The following is a 22,515-nucleotide window of genomic DNA, read 5'->3' on the forward strand; positions in this document are numbered from 1 at the left end:
AAAAAAGGAAACACTAAAACATGGTTTCATCAGTTTCAACCCACATAGATATTTTTTTGTAAATATAGGTACCTATATAAAAGCCGAGGCCAATTTCCAGATTACTTGCAGTTCAATAAATAGACTACACAACTAACATCCCGAACTTTGTGCTGAATACACTCAAGGTTATTTCACTAGCCGGTGTATTCGCAATTTGCAATTTCTAAAATCTAAATAAATAAAAGGTGACTAACTGACTGATCTATCAACGCACAGCTCGAACTACTGGACGGATCAGCCTGAAATTTGGCATGCAGATAGCCATTATGACGTAGGCATCCGCTAAGAAAGAATTTTTGAAAATTCAACCCCTAAGGGGGTGAAATAGGGGTTTGAAGTTTGTGTAGTCCACGCGGACGATGTCGCGAGCATAAGCTAGTAGTCTATAAGGTAAGGACTGACTAGTAATACTTACACAACGGGCCCACGTCACTCCACTCTTCCAACCGCTCAGAACAAATACCTTTAGAAGTAGCCCTAATGTGACTCTTACTGTTAAAACCAGATAGCTTAATGCATTTAAGCTCTTATTAGAACGTGATAACATGATTGTTTTTGACCTTATCACCGTGGCCACTTTTTTTTGTTTATCAAAATGTATTTGTACGTGAGATCTTGACAAACAACTTAAAGTGAGGTTACGTTGACTCAAGTATTTTAAAGAAATAGTTGATTTGTTTTGTTGTTTTTTATTTTTGAAGTTATTGTGCAATGGTGGGTTGCAGTATACTAGGCTACAATAGCCGAAGCGAACGTAAAATAGAAGGAAAAACATTTCACAAGTAAGTACCTCTGCTTGAGCGAGAGGGACTGAGGGGGCCACGCTAGTTGCATATCTGTGTCCAACTCTTATATTAAGTCAAGAGTGAATTGGCATCTTCTAGGCAAGCGCTCCATCTTAGGCTGCATCATCACTTGCCAGCAGATTTGTTCACATCTAAATGCTAGTCTATTAATTAAAAAAAACCGGCCAAGTGTGAGTCAGACTCGCGCGCCGAACAAACATCGGTTAAGCTGTTGGGCCGTGAAAAGCTAGCAGACAGACAGACAGACAGATATTCGCATTTATAATATTAGTATGGATGGTATGGATATCATTGGTGAACATCAACGAAGGAATATTGCGTCGCAGGCGTTATCCAGTCTGCTCTCTCCTTTATTTGACAAAACTCACGCAAAGGTTTAAACTTTTTCAAAAGCGGTGGACCTACACGAAGCAATTTCGGGATTTTTCGGAATAGAGAGAAATTCGTCAGGCGTGATTATGTTTACACGTGCACAGATATCCTGGTGTATGACATATCCGTTATTGACACGCTATAAAAACATACAAAGGCTAGACCAATACTCCTTTCATGTCGACAAAAAATTATTCGTATGGGATTTTTAGAAAGTTCAAATTGGTCTAGTTTTTAGGGTTCCGTACCTCAAAAGGAAAAACCCTTAGGTATAGGATCACTTTTTTGTCTGTCTGTATGTCTGTCGGTCTGTCTACAGGGTAGGTACTTCCCGTTGACTTAGAGTCATGTTTGGCAGGTAGGTAGGTCTTATAGCAGACAAGGGGAAAAATCTGAAAACAAAATCTGTTACATCACACAAAAAAAAATTGTGGTCATTTCTATTTCTATATGTATATAAAAATGAATCGCTGAATGTGTTGCTGATCGCAAATCTCGAGAACAGCTGAACCGATTTCGCTAATTCTTTTTTCATAATATTCCTTGAAGTACGGGGATGGTTCTTACGGAGAGAAAAAGTTAAAAAACTTCCTGAAAAAGAATCGACTGTTAGGCGGTACGAAGGTCGCCGGGGCAGCTAATGAACTAATAATTAGTATTTTCGGGGAAGGACATAGGCTACTTTTTATCTCGGGAAACCAAAGAGCTCCCACGGGATTTTAAGAACCTAAAACCACGCGGACCAAGTCGCGGGCATCATCTAGTCTCTCTCGGACTACAATGGACGCCTTAGATACAACAACACTCCTAAAACGATATTCCTGACACAAGATACCTATTCCCCTCGTTCCGGGCTTCGGTCGGAAACCTGAGATTTTCTAAAACAGGGGAATGTGAGAATAAAATAGCTATCCGATGTGGAAATTGTTGCGCCCGCCGAGCGCCGGCTACGTTTATTAAATGCTTTTACCTGGGATTAGAAACCGTTTGAGTGAAAATCGAAACCTTAATAATGATCCACTTGCTACATGAAAACATTTGAAAAGGGTAATATTTAGTACGTAGTTTTCCTTCACCGTTAAAACGAGTGATATTTAATTACTTAAATCGTACATAACTCCGAAAAGTTAGAGGTGCGTGCCCGGGATCGAACCCCTGACCTCCGATTAGAAGGCGGACGTCCTAAACCGCTAACCTATCACAATGCTGTGTCGCTAGTAGGTATACAATGAGATAAATCAATCATTTGACAGCAGCTTCAATATTGTAGTAGCCATATCTAAGTTATACGTCGATTGGGATCTGACCGCAGTCCGTTAACCTAGCATTAGTTGCGATTGGACCAATTAATCATCATAATTAACGATTATCAGCATATAATGTGTCACCTATTAATAATAATCTGCATTAGCTGAGCGTAATATTACTGTCTACAATATTATCTATATCTAAATATTCAAAAGGAAAAGGTGACTGACTGACTGACTGACTGATCTATCAACGCACAGCTCAAACTACTGGACGGATCGGGCTGAAATTTGGCGTGCAGATAGTTATTATGACGTAGGCATTCGCTAAGAAAGGATTTTTGAAAATTCAACCCCTAAGGGGGCGAGATAGGGGTTTAAAATCTGTGTAATCCACGTGGACGAAGTCGCGAGCATAAGCTAGTCTATACTATTATATAAAGAGGTAATGTTTAGGGGGTAATCTTTGGAACTACTGAACCGATTTTAAAAATTCTTTTACCAGTGGAAAGCTACATTATTCCTGAGTGACATAGGCTATACGGGATCTTTAAAAACCTAAATCTACGCGGGCGAAGCTGCGGGGATCAGCTAGTTATATATAAAAGGAAAACCTGAGTGACTGATCTATCAACGCACAGCTCAAACTTCTGTATGGATCAGGCTGAAATTTGGCATGCAAATAGCTATTATGACGTAGACATCCGCTAAGGAAGGATTTTTGAAAATTCATTCCCTACAGGGGTAAAACAGGAGTTTGAAATTTGTGTAGTCCACGCGGACGAGGTCGCGAGCATAAGCTAGTATGCTATAATATAACCAGCGTGGTGGACTATTCTCTAATCCCTTCTCATTCGGAGAGGAGACCCGAACGAGTTGTGCCAGCCATGAGTTGATAGCAATAGGAAATAGGTACAGTTCGTTATGTTATACTGTCATGTAAAATATTTCTAAATCATAAAGTGGATCGTTTTATAGATGAGCAGACAAAGGCATTCCATTCTATTAATAACCGATTTGGAATTCGATAACGGCATAACACCAACGAGCGATGACAACGATAAATTGAAATACTAATCTATACTAATAAATAAAATTGAAGTGTCTGTCTGTAATTTCGAAACAACTAGCTCATATTATGGTTATTTGAACTGTACCATAACTGAATCACGCGTTTTTTTAAATTTTGGTCTGTCTGTTTGAACGGGCTAATCTTCGAAACGGCTATAACTATTTTGGCCTTTCATTTCACAGACAAGTAGAGGGTTAACCGACTTTCTAAAAAGGGACAGTTGTGTTTTTCTACCTATGTACGTACACTGAAATCCCCGACATTACTGAACCGCGTTTCTTAGATAGAATAGAATTTGCGTAGTTTCTTAGAGAGATAAAAAACTTTGCGACATTGTCTCATAAAAAATTTGGATTCCAACTCCACAATCCTGATGCTGTACCGGACCTGAACACGAAAAATAATGGCATTTAGAAACTGTCGCTTATAAATTGATATTGGAGTTGGAGATACCTACCAAGTAAAGACTTTTTGAACTCAAGGACCCAACTCCTAACTGTAAGGACTTGCATTCCTAAATCGTGGTAATCCCACGGGATTTTTTAAGAATCATGCGTTTAAATGTTTTTACGAAATTTGGTACTGGGTTCCCTTGCATCCCGGGACGGTCTACTACGGATAGGCTACTTTTTGTCGCGCGACACGGGTTCCCACGGGATTATTAAAAACCTGAATCCACGCGGGTGAAACCGCGGGCGTCAGCTAGTTAATTTAATAAACCTTTGATGTTGCATTTTAGGTAGGTACTTACGGGTTATCACAGGAAATATTATGCATGGTCATACAAGTTAGTTTAGAGTACTAATACTACATGAAATATGCGAGTGTTTCCCATGTTAGTATAATTAATTAATCAGGAATGTATTGAAATTTCGGGGATAGCTAAATTATTTAGATATTCTCTTTCAGGATTCAGATAATCTGTTCAGCCATAGTTGTGTGTACTATAGAATTCTAAATAGATATCATCATCATCAACCGATAGACGTCCACTGCTAGACATAGAGTCTCTTGTAGGGACTTCCACACGTCACGTCTTGCGCCGCCTGAATCCAGCGGCTCCCTGCGACTCGTGGATGTCGTTCGTCCACCTAGTGGGGGTCTTCCAACGCTGCGTCTTCCGGTGCGAGGTCGCCATTCCAGCACCTTGAGACCCCAACTTATATCGGTTTTCCGAACAGAATAGAATAGAGTGTTTTTTTATTCATGTAAACTTTTTACAAGTACTTATGAATAGTCAGGTAGTTTTAATTTACCACTGGTTCGGAATGCCGTTGTGAACTATGTGCCCTGCCCATTGCCACTTCAACTGCGCAACCCGTTGAGCTATGTCGGTTTACTCTAGTTCTCCTACGGATCTCCTCATTTCTGATTTGATCACGTAGAGAAACTCCAAGCATAGCTCTCTAGGGTAGACCTAATATAGTCCTATTTTTCTATGATTTTACGTCAAAACAACCTAACAAATTTGTCATAATATCGTCGATTCAGGATCAAACCGAGAATTCCCTCACAAAAAATGTAAACAGCGAATCAACTAATCATAGGGCAGAATTTGTTGACGATTAGATGAATACGTTTTTAATACACAAATGATCTGATGGCTGATGATCTGCATTCGAATATGAATATGCCAGGCGATAAATTTTGAAGTGGAGTACGTACTCATCTTTATAATAATACGAAATGGCTTTCCAGAAGTTGGCAGTCAGTAAAAAGTCGTAAATATCGGTGCACATAAACCGAGGGGGATAATGCCCATTGTCGGACGCATCGCGTTCGTATTGTTTTGCTAAGTGTGAACGAAATCAAGTTTATGGACTTTATGGTGCGCCATAAATCTGCCCAAATATTGGCGCTGGTTGTTATTGATATTTGCAGTTGTTTTGTTCTGGTAATTTATCTAGGCGCGGGTTGACCGCGTTCGCAATTTGAAATTATTTAGGTGATTTGACACTGGAGCTAAAGTTATCTTGAGTTATGGCAGCGGGGAGTCTGTTGCCCGTGCCCGTGTTTCGTCATGGTGTGATGTTACGGCTGGGGTACATCAGGGTGGCGTGTTGTCTCCTTTACTCTTTGCCATTTTCATTAATTCCATAACTTCTCATAGCTCTTCTCTCTACCGAATGTATGCAGATGATATCCAAAATCGCTCTGCCGCCGATTCTGCCGTTGGTATTGATATTTGCATTTGTTTTGTTCTGGTAATTTATGTAGGCGCGAGTTGACCGCGTTTGCAATTTGAAAATATTTAGGTAATTTGACACTGGAACCAAAGCTACCTTGAGTTATGGCAGGCCATGACTCAAGGTCATAGATGAATGATATAACTCTATGCTCTATTATCTATGGTTGAGTTATGGCAGCGGGGAGTCTCTTGCCCGTGGGAGAGTAGGTTCTTGAGTTGTGAGGCAAGCCCTTATTCCCAGCGAGCCATAAACTGTGCTGGGGACCCCATTTAGTCCTAGAACTAGGCCTACTTTGGCGGTTGCCGTTAGCTAGGTTGCAGTATACATTCGTGTCCCTGTACCTAGCAACAACGGACGAGACGGAGTACCGTGGGATTTTAGTCGGTAAGAGTCCAATCTCCCCGAGTGCGGTGGTATCCATGAGGATTTCCCCACGTTAAAAAAAAGCCATGACTCAAAGTCATATATGAATGATATACCTCTATGCTCTATTCTCTACTCACGGTCACTTACCTACCGAGTACCGACATAGCTCAACGGGTTGTGAAGCTGAGGTGGCAATGGGCAGGGCACATAGTTCGTAAAACCGATAGGCGTTGGGGTTTCAAGGTGTTGGAACGGCGACCTCGCACCGGAATTCGCAGTGTTAAAAGACCCCCCACTAGGTGGACGGAAGACATCAGACGAGTAACAGGGAGCCGCTGGATTCAGGCGGTGCAAGACCGTGGCGTGTAAAAGTTCCTACAAGAGACCTATGTCCAGCAGTGGACGTCTATCGGTTGATGATAATGTTCTTAGAATGTATGAACAGTAGGATGATAGTGATGAGACACGACAGACAGACAACGAAGTGATCCTATAAGGGTTCCTTTCTTCCCTTTCAGGCACAAAACCTAAAAAGGTACTAAAAAACCGTAAACGCAACTTATTAAAACAACACACCTAATACAAGATACAATATCACGCCTAACAAGTTGAATAAAGAAGCAAGGTAGCGTCTCTACATCCGAATCAGGCAACTTGCAGCCATAAAGGCGTCATGTGACAAGTACACAATTTACGTTACGAGCCAAACATCTCGTTGTCGAGACAATATTTCGTTCAGGATTTTCCATATTGAGTTTTCCCCGAACAACGACGGAAAAAGTTTTCAACAATATTTGTATAAAGTTTCCGATGTTGCCGGGCCAAACTTATCACGTTATTTACCTAGCCTATCCTATATGTGAAAAACCACCAAAGTGCGAGTCACGCTCGCGCACCAAGGGTTCCGTACTACAGTTTTATTTTTCGATATTTTACACGATAATTCAAATACTATGATGCATAAAAATAAATAAAAATCTGTTTAAGAATGCACTGGTATGACGACGTCCTTTCTTATGATACCTCACTTGATATAGTTATCCTACTTCGAAAATTGAAAATACAAATTATTATTAGTTCATGACCACAATTAAATTTTTTTGTGTGATGTAACCACAAATTCACGGTTTACAGATGTTTCCCCTTATGTCTGCTAAAAGACCTACCTACCTGATAAATTTCATAATTCTAAATCAACGGGAAGTATGTAGGTTTCTTGACAGACCGACAGTCAGACAGACAGACAACAAAGTGTTCCTATAAGGTTTCCGTTTTTCCTTTTGAGCTACGGAGCCCTAAAAATGCGAAAGTTTGTTTGTTTGTTAATTCGTTTGTCGTTCTATGGCGCGCTACCGCAACAGAATAACAGATAGACTTGATTTTTTTGGATGGATGGAATTCTCGGCATTCTAAACAAGGTCAAGCAGTAGGTACTTCACACGGCGCTAACTGATTACAGGACGCGGCCAAAAGTGATGAACATCGATCTTTAGAAGGAGATAGCAGATTTGTAGAGAGCACTGTCTCGGTCGTTGAAACCGACAAAACGTCATATGGGTATGAGTGACAGAGACAACGCTCTACAAACCTGAAATGTCATTCTAAAGGCCGATGTTCATCACTTTCGGCAGCGTACTGTACTTTGTATCAAGCACAAGTCAGGTCGTGCATGGTCGGGCATGCGCCGCCTGGATCCAGCGGCTCCCTGCGACTCGTCTGATGTCGTCCGTCCACCTAGTGGGGGGGGGTCTTCCAACGCCGCGTCTTCCGGTGCGAGGTCGCAATTCCAGCACCTGGGGACCCCAACGTCTATCGGTTGTACGAACTATGTGCCCTGCCCATTGCCACTTTAGCTTCGCAACCCGTTGAACTATGTCGGTTAGTCTAGTTCTTCTACGGATCTCCTCATTTCTGATTTGATCACGTAGAGAAACTCCAAGCATAGCTCTCTCCATCGAACGCTGAGTGACTCCGAGCTTTTGTATGAGGTAATAGTACATTAAACTGCATCATTTGGAATTTAAAACCACAATTTGTGTTATAGACTAATGACTACAGTAGAGTTTGAATTTCTAAACCATAATTGCATATTAATTTACAAACTCCGAGCTACGAACATTGAAAATATAATGACCAGATGCTGATTGCGGTTTCAGATATAATAAACATGGACACACAATACTGTGGTTGAAGCTTCGCATAAGCAATTCATCATGATTATCATCATGATCAACACATAGCCGACTCACTATAGAGCACGGCGGAGTGTTTACGTTTCTCGCGATAGGCTTGCGACAGGCGTAAATTTCGCGATCATTTCTGTCAAAACAGCGGCTAGAGAGAGACCACAAGCCAAAATAAGAAGAAGAAGAGAGACAGCAAATTAACTGTCGCGTTGCTACCTACTGCTGTTGCTACTGTAACGTTTTACGTAATCACCCTGCCGGTCTCCTCTCAGTATGAGAAATATTTGGCCATAGTCCACCACGCTGGCCAAGTGCAGATTAAACACACCTTTGAGATCATTAAGGAGGATTAATCCTTTCTTAGCGGAAGCCTACGTCATAATAGCTATCTGCATGCCAAATTTCAGCCCAATCCGTCCAGTAGTTTGAGCTGTGCGTTGATAGATCAGCTGGTCAGTCATTGTCACCTTTTCCTTTTATATATTTAGACGAATGGCTGGCACGCGCTGGCTCTTAGTCCACTAGACTATCACCGCGTTATAAACAAACACCTTTTCAAAATATCCTGCCGGCTCTCAGGCTACTCCGATGCAGAATAGGTGTTCCGTTCAAAAATATATTGAAGTGACAGTCATAGTCGAGCGGGCCAAGCTATCGAGGTTCAGTTTAAATTCCATTTGGAAGGTGAACTCCGGGGTTTAGCTTGACAAACGGCAGACTGCATTCTGCTCGGGCCTCGGACAATACATTGTTATCAAATATATATTTATACTAGCTTCTGCCCGCGGCTTCGCCCGCGTGGGCTACAGGAAACAAATGGCATTTTTTTTCAGAAACAAACATTATAACATTAGGACGCGCATCCAGCACGGGGGGGACTTTTTTTCATAGCCTATACTTTCCAAATTTTTATTTTAAGTTAATAATATCAATAATTAAAACTTTCCCATACAAACTTTCATCCCCTATTTTACCACCCTTATGGTCAAATTTTCCAAAAATCCTGAAACACGTATTTCTTCATTTGTGACCGAAATACCAATTTTCATGCAAATAACTTCAAAAATGACGGACTTTCATACAAACTTCCATCCCCCATTTAACACACTTAGGGGTGGAATTTTGAAAAATCCTTTCTTAGTGGATACCTACTCTTTACAAAGAATAGACCCTCCAAATTTCATATCTTTAGGACCAGCGGTTTAGGCTGTGCGTTGATATATATATGTCAGTCAGTCAGTCAGTCAGTCCGGACTTTGAATTTTATATATATAGATTTCATCTTTAGTCCGCGACAGGTCGAGATGGCAATCGGAGTATGAGGCGGTGCAACGCCACGCACACCCGCACGTATCCGTAAAAAAAATACGAATCGAATGTACGTATTTTATGCTGAATGTATATTATATTTAGGCCACTTTGAAAAATCACGGATACGAACCGAATACGGATGAGCGCACAAACGCCCTAAACCGTGTAAAGCTAGGAGACAGACAGACAGACACAAATTCGCATCAAGAACAAATAACACATGTAATTTAAAGTCAAGTGTCTTTGGCCAAAAAAATATAATAATATAATGATAGTAGGTAAACAAAATTATCACCAATTTTAATTAAACAAGCTGTGATAGCCTTGTGGTTAGGACATCCGCTTTCTAATCGGAGGTCGTGGGTTCGATCCCGGGCGCGCACCTCTAACTTTTCGGAGTTATGTGCGTTTTAAGTAATTAAATATCACTTGCTTTAACGGTGAAGGAAAACATCGTGAGGAAACCTGCATGCCCGAGAGTTCTCCATAATGTTCTCAAAGGTGTGTGAAGTCTACCAATCCGTACATGGCCAGCGTGGTAGACTATGGCCAAAACCCTTCTCACTCTGAGAGGAAACCCGCGCTCTGTAGTGAGCCGGCAATGGGTTGATCATGATGATGATGAAACTTAAAACTACGAGGGCTCCAAACTCTGAGAAGAGCCCACAACAAACTCAACTGTGTAGTCTGTTCATTAAATTTGGTCGCCACGGCCGAAATTTGGCTGAGCGGTACATTACTAATGTAACCTAATTATTTTATTACTACAATGTGACTACAATTTCGGTACATCTCTATATATCAAACAAAAAGATTCCGACGAATTGAGAACCTCCTCCTTTTTTTGAAGTCGGTTAAAAATCAATCCCTAAATGTGTTGCTGATTGCAAGTCTCGAGAACAGCTGAACCGATTTCGCTAATTCTTTTTTTATAATATTCCTTGAAGTACGAGGATGGTTCTTACGGAGAGAAAAATTGAAAAAAAATTGAATCGACTGTCAGACGGTACGAAGTTCGCCAGCTAGTGAAAAAAAAAATACTATTCAGTATACTAGTAGCACAGTTTAACGAAATATATTTCAAGGCTGTTGTACTAGGTATTCAATTTCCAAGAAAATAGTACCACTGTACGAAGTCAATAATAATATAATTTACGTCAAACCCATTTCTTTCCCTGTTAATACCTGCCTACGTCGTCTGCGAGAAACTCCCATATTGAGTTTCTCGAAACAAAAGCGTGAAAAGTTTTAACAATATAGTTTCCAAAAGAAAATGTAGGCGAGTCTATAATATATTGTTATGTCATAGGTATAGAATACAACTGAAGTCTATGTTCAGTTACTGAACATAGTATTATGTAGGTATACTGTCTTATCACTGCCCCTATTATAAATGCGAAAGTGTGTTTATTAGTTGGTTTGCCCTTCAATCACGTCGCAACGGAGCAATGGATAGACGTGATTTATTGCATGGGTATAGTTTAAGACCTGGAGAGTGACATAGGCTACTTTTTATCCCGGAAAATCAAAGAGTTTTCATGGGATTTTTAAAACCTAAATCCACGCGTACAAGCCACGGGCATTAGCTATAAATAATTTACGAAACCATCGTACCTACTTATTGATATCAACAATCGGGGTATGAGGCGCATGCCCCGCACACCTGCAACTCACTTGCGCTCGCCCGCACTGGGGTAACGCGATGGCTGTGCGGGTGTGCGGGTCGTTCCTTCCCCCAATTGCCGTCTTAACCTGTCGCGTACTTATATAGGATGTAACCAGAACGCTGGTAAAAACGCAGACAGGTGATAGTACTGATGATTACCTACTGATATGACACCACAAAAAACGCGAAATAAAAATAAAAAATCCTATAATTTTGTAAAAGTTTACGAACGCTAAGGGTCAACAAACGTTGCGTAAGTAGGCCACTCGGAGTAAATGCCGTGTCGTAAGCGGGGCATTGACCCGAGTTTTGCACGCTATACCTACATTGCGGGTTTGAAAAATACTTAATCACTAAGACTACAAAATGGGGCAAATTGTTATTGATATTGAATAATTATGTTTAGGTAGTTCAACAGTAACGCTAAGTTTTTGCTAGTGTTCTGGTTACACCCTGTATGTTGATTTTGACATTGACATTGGCTGGAGCCCTTGTGTGGCGCCTTCTGAGATCAGTTTTGCCTGTTGGTCCCTATTGAGCAAGACTATTACTAAATAGCGGCTGTGGGAGCTGTTCAAACGTAGGCTTAACTATTTAGCGTATACATTGAGTGGTGAACGCATGCGTGAAACGACTGGCACACTTGTCCAACGACCAGACGTAATGGGCTCACGGTCTCATAAACAAAAATATTACACCTCTATATTAAGAACCACTCTTACACTAACTTGAAAATTGTATAACAAATTCCACTGAAATTTTGCAGCCCTGAAAATTAGACGCAAATTAAAGCTGATTTTATTAATTTTAAAAAGGAAACGATTTTTTGAATAAGAATGTTTACTTTATATACCGAAATCTTTTGATATTCTGATGTCATCTACCCGCCTTTTTTAAATCCAAATACCTTTGACTGCAATCTCACCTGGTGGTAAGTGATGGTGCAGTCTAAGATGGAAGCGGGCTAACCTGGAAGGGGTATGGCAGTTTTTATTAAACCGCATTGTACCGGAACGCTAAATCGCTTGGCGGAACGGCTCTGCTGGTAGAGTGGTAACCATAGAGCAGAAACAGCTCTATGGTGGTAACTAGCCTATCTAAGCCGGTAGAGTGGTAACTATCACTAGAAAAGACCATAAAATAAGAAATTATAAAATTATAAATCCCTGCCAGGAATCGAACGCGCAACCTCCCATTAATAAGACCACACTGCTTATCATTGCCAGGGAGGTCATTGTCGCACCACGGGTCTTCTCACACTGCATTTTCCAGTGCGAGTTCTCCATTGTACCACCTTGGGACACCAACGTCCATCGGTTTTTCGAAGTTCGAACTTTGTGCTCTGCCCACTTCTGCTTCGCAACCCGCAGAATTATGTCGGTTACTCTCTGATCTGCTCATTTCAGATTTGATTATGTAGAGAAAGGTCAGTCCATCACCTGCTGATTCCGAGCATTAGCATAATACCGCGTCGTAGGCGGAGCATTGACCCGAGTTTTGTACGCTATGCATTGCGCGTTTGAAAAATACTATATCACTAAAACTACAAAATGAGGCAAATGGTTATTGGTATTGGATTGTGTTTATGTAGTATAAAAATAACGCTAAGTTTTTGCTAGCGTTCTGGTTACACCCTGTATTGTATTATCTATGTTCTGAGCTTTCAAAAACCCGTTTTCTTAGTTTCTAAAAAGTAATGGTTTTGAGTCGAAATAGTATATAGGGGTGCGACATGCGGACAATTTCGCGGGCTCCCCTAGTACGACGTTAAATGTAATTACATAAAATATTCACGTGTTCACTGGCCTCCCGCCAGCACCCGACGCGGTGTAAACGCTATATGGTGACTTCATCTCCAGCGTAATAATGTTGCTTCTTAATTTATTACAATTTTCCACTCCCTTGAAGTCCTATTAAAGCATTACTTGAATGTATGAGATAATTACGTTGGAAAAATAAAATTGGAGCGCGATTTTCTGTAGTACCTTGTGATCGTCGATGAGTTCGCCGACGATACATCGTCGTCACCATCTAGCTGGAACGCAAAGTATTTATTAATAATACTATCGTACACTATTACATTATCTGTTAAAAAAAAAATGCAGTGGATGACTTCGTACGACATATTAAGGTTTAATTTCGAGATTTCATTAAGTAATCAATTTCATCAATGTAATTAATTTATTATTAAGTTAATATTAACATGCACTTAAATAAGACTATTTTAGGTTTTCTCTGACATAATATTTTAATTTTTTTTTAGTATGTTAATTGTAACTAAATGTGTAACTGACACTATTGTAAAATTGCGCGCCATTGATGGCAGATTGTAATTGGACTTTTATATTTTTAAGACCCTATGTACATACAATTTTTGCAATTAATAAACTTATCTTATCTTATCTTATCAATTATTGAATTGGTTAGATAATGATGGTGATATATGTAAAATTAAAACGAAAGCTACGGGGTTTCTAAGTTCTAACGGGCCCTTAGTCTAAAAAGAAGCCCATAACAATCTAAGCCAAGTGTTATTTTGGGTAAACGATTGTACATAATATGGCACTTATAGAGATCCACAGTCTCAGTTCTTGTACTACTGGTGTACCTTGATCATTAGTTCAGCATCATGCGTTGCCATCTTCAAACTGAAGCATTTGTATGATTTCCGAGTTCTTAATGTACGTATGTTGGTTGGTAGTTTGATTTTGAATATCAACCTAGACCTACCAACAATGCACTTATCGGTGCAAATTCACCATTACATAGTTTCAAGCACCCTGAAACCCCAACGAAACCAGTTTGATGGTAATTAGGGTTGAAGAAAGAAAGAAAGAAAAGATGTTTATTTACAAAACTGTGCTACACATCACATCTTAAAACTAAGAGCTGGTTATTCCGGCGCTTCTTCCACCTGAATACTACTAGAAGTACTACTGAATAAAAATAAAATATTTTCTACTCATTGATAATAATATTTAAAGAGCGTTTCTTAATACAAGGTTACAGTTATCAGCAATTAAAATTTTAATTAAAATTGCTTAAGTAATGGACTATGATTGATATTGTTCAGCATGCTAGATTTAGACCTATACGAGAATATGCTATCACACACCATTGGACTGTATTCATCTCCTTTCTGCCACCTCTTTAAGGCCATAGATTTGGAAGGTTTCATTTTGCAATAAATTGGTCTTTACAACAGAAAGCTGAATCATGACCAGCAAGCTATTAAGTATATCTTTATTGATTAAATTCACAAGTCAAAATATATGCCATGTTTCGGCGTTGCAGCAGCGTTGAAACGAGGTTGTGTATTTATTTAGAGAATAACACTCCATGAAACACTGCTATTGAAATATAATATAATATTAATCCACTACATAATATATAAAACATAAGAGGCTTGTTGTTCCATTTGTACTCGGTTTATTAATTTAGCTTTAATAATATTATCATGTACCTATTTTGTATTTTGTATTTCGATAAATAATTAATAATAAAATTATTATTTTATTTTGGAACAAAAAACAGAAAACATTTCGTTGTTATAGTAAGCACATTTTTATTAATCCTTACTTCAAAAGAAAAAATGGAACCCTTATAGAATTACTTTGTTTTCTGTCTGTCTGTTTCTGTCTGTCTGTCAAGAAACCTATATAGGGTACTTACTTCCCGTTGACCTAAAATCATGAAATTTGGCAGGTAGGTAGGTCTTATAGCAGACATTCGGGGAAAAATCTGAAACCGTGAATTTGTGGTTACATCACACAAAAAAAATTAAATTGCGGTCATGAACTAAAAATTCACGGTTTCACGGTTTCTGGAACCAAATAAATAAGCGCCACCTCTTAGATACTAATGAACGACCCGTTTGAAATCCAGACGTCACTGAGGTTGCATTGGTGCTAAATAAACATTTTAGGACCAATGAGTCGGTGCCATTTTGCTTGTTCAATGTCCCTGTCCTAATATATATATTTTTTTCTCTTTATTTCGACCAAAATAATAAATGTACATTTATCCGGTTTATATCCACGAACTCTCTAGAGTTTGTGTGTTTATTGCACATTCCTCTATGTCTACGGATACGTTGTAGTCACGCATTCTGTGTGTCTCAGGCTTTAACCGATTTCAGTAATTGTTTCGCCTTCCGTAACGAAGCGTTTAGTGAAGGAAAAACGCTAATGATCTTTGAACGAACAAAATGGTTTTCTTACTGGAGTCATTGTTTTATTGGCAACGTTCTGGTTCCCTTGTATTTTTAGTTCTTTGTACGAAATCTCTTAAATAGGTCAATTGACTAAACTTCCTTTACCCTACTTCCAGCTCTTGGTGTTTAATAAGCACTGCCTCATATACTTCTACTATAGGTATTTTTACATTTAAATTTCTACCATAATAATATAAATAATAGAAAAATATTGATACCCACATCAGCAAGCTAATAGGCCAAGTTTGTACGAAAAAGTTTGTAGTTGTTGTCTTGTAAAAGTATTACAATCACAAATCTAATAGATATGCAACTAGCGTGGCCCCCTCAGTCCCTCTCGCTCAAGCAGAGGTACTTACTGATCTATCAACGTACAGCTCCAATTACTGGATGGATTGGGCTGAAATTTGGCATGCAGATAGCTGTTATGACGTAAATATCCGTTAAGAAAGAATTTTTGAAAATTCAACCCCTAAGGGGGTAAAATGGGGGTTTGAAATTTATGTAGTCCACGCGTATTGTGTAGTAGACGAAGTCGTGAGCATAAGCTAGTTCAAACATATGGCCGAAGCAGAGTTCAAACATGAGGACACGCAACGCGCCGCATCTCCAGAAAAGACTGCATTGTTAGGGAAAAAGAATAAAATATTTGACTAGATTTACATTAGTTCAACAGTTGCTTTCATGCCAAAACCACAACCAATTTATTTTAGCAGTAACAATTCTCGGCGCCCCGTAAGCTATTGGGTATTTGTTAATAGCCGCTCGTTTACATAGCATTTAGTTGAATGCCCCGATTCCTTTGTTAACCTTTGCTACTAACTACGTTTCTTAAAACCAAGAAGCACCTTGCGTTCTACTGTAACAAAGTTTTGAAAAATTTAATTCAATTCAATTCCCAATTATTGGCTTTTAGGTGTGCCAGCTGGGCACAGAGTGTTTCGCCAGTGTCACGTTTATGGAGAAGGCACGAAGGAGATTGTTCAGTTTGAAAAATTTAAACCTTGACACTCGTTGGCCCTGTCAAAATAATGTCGGTATTCTATTATATTTCGGAGAGTATGCTCAAGTTAGTCAGTCAGTCAGTCACCTTTTCTTTTTTCATTTCAATACTAACTTACATTCAATACTTTGTAAATAATATGACTCGCCTAAAAGTTAAAGCAATACATTCATGTCGGTAAATTTTGCAATATAAAATTCGGTGAATAATTATTACAAGATGACTGTTCTCAGAATTAGAAGAATTAAGGCCATATTCTGATACGCTGATCCAGTTCAGACTGGTAGACTTCACACACCTTTGGGAACAATATGGAGAAGTTTCAGACAGATTTCCTTACGACATTTTCCTTCACCGTTAAAGCAAGTGATATTTAATTGCTTAAAACGCACATAGCTCCAAAAAGTTAGAGGTGCGTACCCGGGATCGAACTCCCACCATCCGATTAGAAAGCTGAGGCTATCAAAACTATGATAGAAAGCTTAGAAATTAAAAAAGTAGTTTAATTTGGTCTGAAACTGTGATAGCCTAGGTTAGGACGTCCGTCTTCTAATCGGAGGTCAGGGGAACGATCCCGGGCACGCACCTCTAACTTTTCGGAGTTATTAATTTAAATTAAATTTAAAACAGCTTTATTGTTAACAGATTTACAGAGAGTAAGAATACAGGATACACTTAAAAAACAAAGGGCGACCTTATCACTAAAGTGATGAGTGAAGTTATGTGTGTTTTAAGTAATTAAATATCACTTGCTTTAACTGTGAAGGAAAACATTGTGAGAAAACCTGCATGCCTGAGAGTTCCCCATAGTGTTCTCAAAGGTGTGTGAAGTCTACCAATCCGCACTTGGCCAGCGTGGTAGACTATGGCCAAACCTTTCTCATTCTAAGAGGAGGCCCGTGCTCTGCAGTGAGCCGGCGATGGGTTGATCATGATGATCATGAATTTGTTGTTCTTGTTCCCAGGAGCAATCTTCGACCAGAACACGGAAGAAGTCCAGAACGTGTTCAAGTACGCCATGGCGGTCCACAACCAGAACATCAGCAGCCGTCGACTGGAGCTGCAGGCGTATGTTGACGTCATCAATACCGCTGATGCCTTCAAGCTCTCCCGACTCAGTGAGTATATTATCTAATAAATAAAACCGGCCAAGTGCGAGTCACTCTCACTTGGCCGGTTTTTCCGATATAATTTTCGTTGGCTGGCGTTCTTTTCTTACCTACATAAAAATTTCAATTTGCTTGCATTCACTGTTTTCGCGACTTTAATATATTGAAATTTGAACATCCCGCTTAAGTTCGGTTTACATTTCGTTTGATGAGATAACTTTGAATGGATACCATCCAACCTCATAAAAGCGAATTTTGTTCAATTCTAAGCGTATGTAGTATATACCGCTTAATATAACCAGTATTACGACTAGCTGTAATGGAAATAGCTATGCTGTATGTAATGTAATGGATAGGTGATCTAGCTAAACTGGTGGACTAGCTGGACTGGTGCATATAGCTGCAAGTGAGTGAGTTAGGATAGGGGTTAGTAGAGGGGTTAGGCAAGTGAGTAGATTATCAGGTGCTATCTACGATTTGAGTATCTACAAGATATGAAATAAGATCCGAGACATGGTCGCTAACTATGGGCCTCATAAGAAAGCTCAGAGTCCCTCAGAGGGCGATGGAGAGAGCTATGCTTGGAGTTTCTCTACGTGATCAAATCAGAAATGAGGAGATCCGTAGGAGAACTAGAGTAACCGACATAGCCCAACGGGTTACAAAGCTGAAGTGGCAATGGGCAGGGCACATAATTCGTACAACCGATAGACGTTGGGGTCCCAAGGTGCTTGAATGGCGACCTCGCACCGGAAGACGCAGCGTTGGAAGACCCCCCACTAGGTGGACGGACGACATCAGACGAGTCGCAGGGAGCCGCTGGATCCAGGCGGCGCAAGACCGTGGCGTGTGTAAGTCCCTACAAGAGACCTATGTCCAGCAGTGGACGTCTATTGGTTGATGATGATGATGATGATGAAATAAGTAGTTTAAATGCAGCCCGAATAATAAAAGCGTACTTACTTATTATAAATTAGTCAAATTTTACGACTTATTACTTTATTAAATACTAGCTTATTCCCTCGACTTCGTCCGCGTGGTCTACACAAATTTCAAACCCCTAGTTCTCCCCCTTAGGGGTTGAATTTTCAAAAATCCTTTCTTAGCGGATGCCTACGTCATAATAGCTATCTGCATGCGAAATTTCAGCACGATCCGTCCAGTAGTTTGAGCTGTACGCTGATAGATCAGTCAGTCTGTCAGTCAGTCAGTCACCTTAGAAGATTAGTTTATTAGGTTAGAAGCAGTGGCGTGCACAGTGTTTGAAGCCTGGGTAGGCATTAGTTAGGTAGAAACCTGTTTACTGGCAGGTCATAATGAAAAATATGCATTGAGCTATTACAACTGGGGTAAACAGTGCATTTTATTTTATAGAATTGCGACGCAGTGTTTCACAAATGCAGTTCTATCGATTGTGTTGTTTTTGTTTACACATATTATCTTACTGCTTATTAATTATTATAGTGGTTTTGTAAATTAATTGATTGTGTACCAAGTGATTAATAAACAAATTCTAAATTCTAAAATTCTAAATTCTAAATTTATGTCTTTATGACCTGCACGCCACTGGTTAGAAGTTATTTTTTACATCAGATACCTTATCAATATACCTCCATCCTGGCGCCCCGCGTTCTGATTACTCAGTTAAATCGAGATTAAAAAGTTATTCAGTTAATAGGCACTGGCGTGTTATTTTGGTATAATCAATGTTTATCAATCAAAATTAGCAACGTACATGCCCCATAATAGCATAATTACGAAACTGTAGGTATTAATGGGAAATATAAATGAGCAATATTTTCTAATAATGGCAGATGTTATTTCATCCATATCCATACTTGTATTTTAAATGCGAAATTATATATGTCTGTTATGTCACGCCTTTTTTAGAATCAACCGCAAAACCAATCTTGGCGGAACACAAAGATCGGGATGCTTCGGGTCTCCTTTCAGAATATTTAGGCATAGTCCGCCACGCTGGGCAAATGCGGATTGGCAGACATCACACACCTTTGAGAACATTATGGAGAGAACTCACAGACATTCATAGCCAACAAATTACATGTTTAAAAAAAAAACGAGCCAACTGCGAGTCAGGCTCTGCGTAACTTAATTTTTTCCTTGTGATGTAACCACAAATTAACGATTTTCAGATTGCTATAAAACGCTAACTTTTATGATTCTAGGTCAACAGAAAGTACCCTGTAGGTTTATTGACAGACAGACAGACGGACAGATAGACAGACAGACAACAAAGTGATCCTATAAGGGTTTCATTTTTCGTTGTGAGGTACGGAACCCTAATTACATTCGAAATTCAATTCGGAAACATAGTTTCGTTTGTGATTGGTTGGTGCTTCAAAATATATAACGCACACAGAGTTTTTTGTCTTTGTCATTTCTATGGGATTACGTAACCGAGAGAGCCCTATAGGGCTAGTAATTAGTATTATACTTAATACTAACTTCTCTCTCTCTCTCTCTCTGGATATATTATAAGCACACCGTACCCGTCACATACTATGTAATTCATGAACTGATTTTTAAGCATAATATTCCGATCACGCGAGCTGTCTGATGACACTTTCTATAGACACTTCCCTGCGACAATGGCGAGGGGGCCTTGCATACAATTTGAACTTTATTTCAGACTGACACTATTTGAATACGGATGAGATTAAAGGCTCCCCCACACAGCCGCGTTATTATCGGTCGATAATATCGCATGCGTTATTGCATTGTTCATCATGTAGTTACACACTGCTGCGATAATAACGCCGCCATGGAAGTAGGACGTATTATCGCAGCAGTGTGTAACTACATGACCATCCTAATACAAAATGTACTGAAAACAGATATCGCAATAACGCATGCGATATTATCGACCGATAATAACGCGGCTGTGTGGGGAAGCCTTAAATTATCTCACTGCTGTCATACTTCGCATATTTCTATAGAGGGTAGGTACTGAAGTATTGAATGCGAGGTTTTAAATTCAGTTCAAAATCAATTGAGATGAAAATACGGGTCTCCTAGTTTAGGGACCAGGATTCCATGTAAGTTATTTGTAACCAATTATTTTTGAACAGTAAATATTCACTTCATTTCAAAATTTATCACTTTTAATGTAGCTACGAACGAAAATGCCCAAAGTACCTATTTGAAATGTTTAGTCAAGTTTAAAAAACGCGAAGTGCGAATTGCGAAGCTCAGCAAAAGCACAGAAAAGTACAGTATTTAAAATCTAGCGCGACAAGCTAAATACCTATTAAAAAGTTTCGTAGTGCCATTGCCTTCAATGGCACTACGAAACACTGGAGAGAAATGGCGGAGGGAGGGGCTGCGGCGAGTACAGTAACTACTAGTACAGTAAGTAAAAGTGTTCTTCATTAGAGCTTTAGCATTAGCCATAAGGCTGCGCTCACTTTGCATAGGTACCTACGTTTTTGCACGAAATTCGGTCGTGCGAACTCGTACGGAAGGGTACGAACGATTGCCGTTCTTTCAAGTACTGTGGGAGCGCTTTACATTCAGGTCTAGCTTAGGCGAGACTTTGTACACCCCCAAAAATCAAAGAGGAGGAAAATCCCCATAGGATTTTTAATAACTAAATCCACGCGATTTAGGTTATCTAGGAAGTTATCAAGATTTTGCGGAATAGGTTCAAAATAAATTAGAAATCAATAATCTGATTGGTCGAAAACACACGTCTCCGCTCAACTTTCCGCTTCTGTGGAAATGCACCCTAAATTTCGTAGGGAGGATGGACCTACCTACCTGCCAAATTTCATGATTCTAGGTCCACGGAAAGAACCCTATAGGTTTTCTTGAAAGATACGACAGACGGACAGACAGACAACGAAGTGAACATATAAGGGTTCCTCTTCCTTTTGAGGTACGGAATTCTAAAAACCACCCCATGCTTCGGATATTGCGGCTCGCAAAATTGACTCTCTTGCTATCATTCCACTCGCCTCGAATGAAAACATTATGACGACATTGGAAAGCAATTTCGCACGTACTCCCGTCTGTCGCCTTTTTTCTTTTATCTAATAATACTATCCAATCGCAGTAGTGCGGGCAAATGTGATTTATATTCTATGATGGTGTTAAAAAACTATTATTGTGAACATAATATGGCCGAGCAAAGCGAATTCACCAGGTTAGCTTGGAGAATTTCATTTGGCAAAAACTAGCTGTGACTAAAACTGCGAAAAATACGGTTAAAAATGTCAATCAATGCCATCAATCAATCTACATAATAACTACATCAAGTCGATACAATATCATCGCCAGAGATCTTATAAAACTGTAGGTACGTAATACTACACGCATCTGGCATGGTATGTGTATTCTATTCAGAAACTCGTTTCAAAATGTACTAAGCAAGAAACTTTATCGTACCTACCATTCGTATGTTCCCAGATTTGTCTACCGGCAAAGTAGGAATTGAATTTGAAAACGATAGGTACAGAGATAGATTCACAAGCTATACTTTTTACTTTATAAAACAAACTAGCTTATGCTCGTGACTTCGTCCGCGTGGGCAACACAAATTTCAAACCCCTATTTCACCCCTTAGGGGTTGAATTAAAAATCCTTTCTTAGCGGACGCCTACGTCATAATAGCTATCTGCATGCCAAATTTCAGCCCGATCCGTCCAGTAGTTTGAGCTGTGCGTTGATAGATTGAGCTAAACTTTCCTAGTCCTCTGTAAAACCCACCAGGAACTCATATATGGTCTCCACGTCACAGGTTTAACCTAGTGTGGAGACCACTAGTAACCGACGTCTAAATAACTTGTTTTTGTTAAATAAAGATATTTTATTTTATTTATTTATTTATTTATTATAGATCAGTCAGTCAGTCAGTCACATTTTCCTTTTATATATTTAGAGATAAAGAAAAGGAATTTATTCCAGTGATGCCACA

The 22,515-nt window shown here is 39.5% G+C and overlaps 2 protein-coding genes across 3 annotated transcripts in view; both read left to right on the forward strand.

Moving 5' to 3' along the window:
- Window positions 1-21,791, forward strand: part of LOC117995436 (N(G),N(G)-dimethylarginine dimethylaminohydrolase 1) — a 408,993-nt gene extending 387,202 nt beyond the window's left edge. Inside the window, exon 6 of the mRNA XM_069508724.1 lies at window positions 21,779-21,791. The gene's annotated coding sequence lies outside the window, so the exon portion shown is untranslated. The remainder of the gene's footprint in view (window positions 1-21,778) is intronic.
- LOC117995883 (glutamate receptor 1-like) overlaps window positions 1-22,515 on the forward strand; it is a 117,386-nt gene that overhangs the window by 10,600 nt on the left and 84,271 nt on the right. For both annotated transcript variants that reach the window (XM_069508634.1, XM_034983894.2), the window contains exon 2: window positions 17,439-17,591. In XM_069508634.1, coding sequence (XP_069364735.1) covers window positions 17,439-17,591 — 153 coding nt within the window. The remainder of the gene's footprint in view (window positions 1-17,438; window positions 17,592-22,515) is intronic.

The sequence above is a fragment of the Maniola hyperantus genome, chromosome Z, assembly GCF_902806685.2.
Source record: "Maniola hyperantus chromosome Z, iAphHyp1.2, whole genome shotgun sequence".
NCBI lineage: Eukaryota > Metazoa > Arthropoda > Insecta > Lepidoptera > Nymphalidae > Maniola > Maniola hyperantus.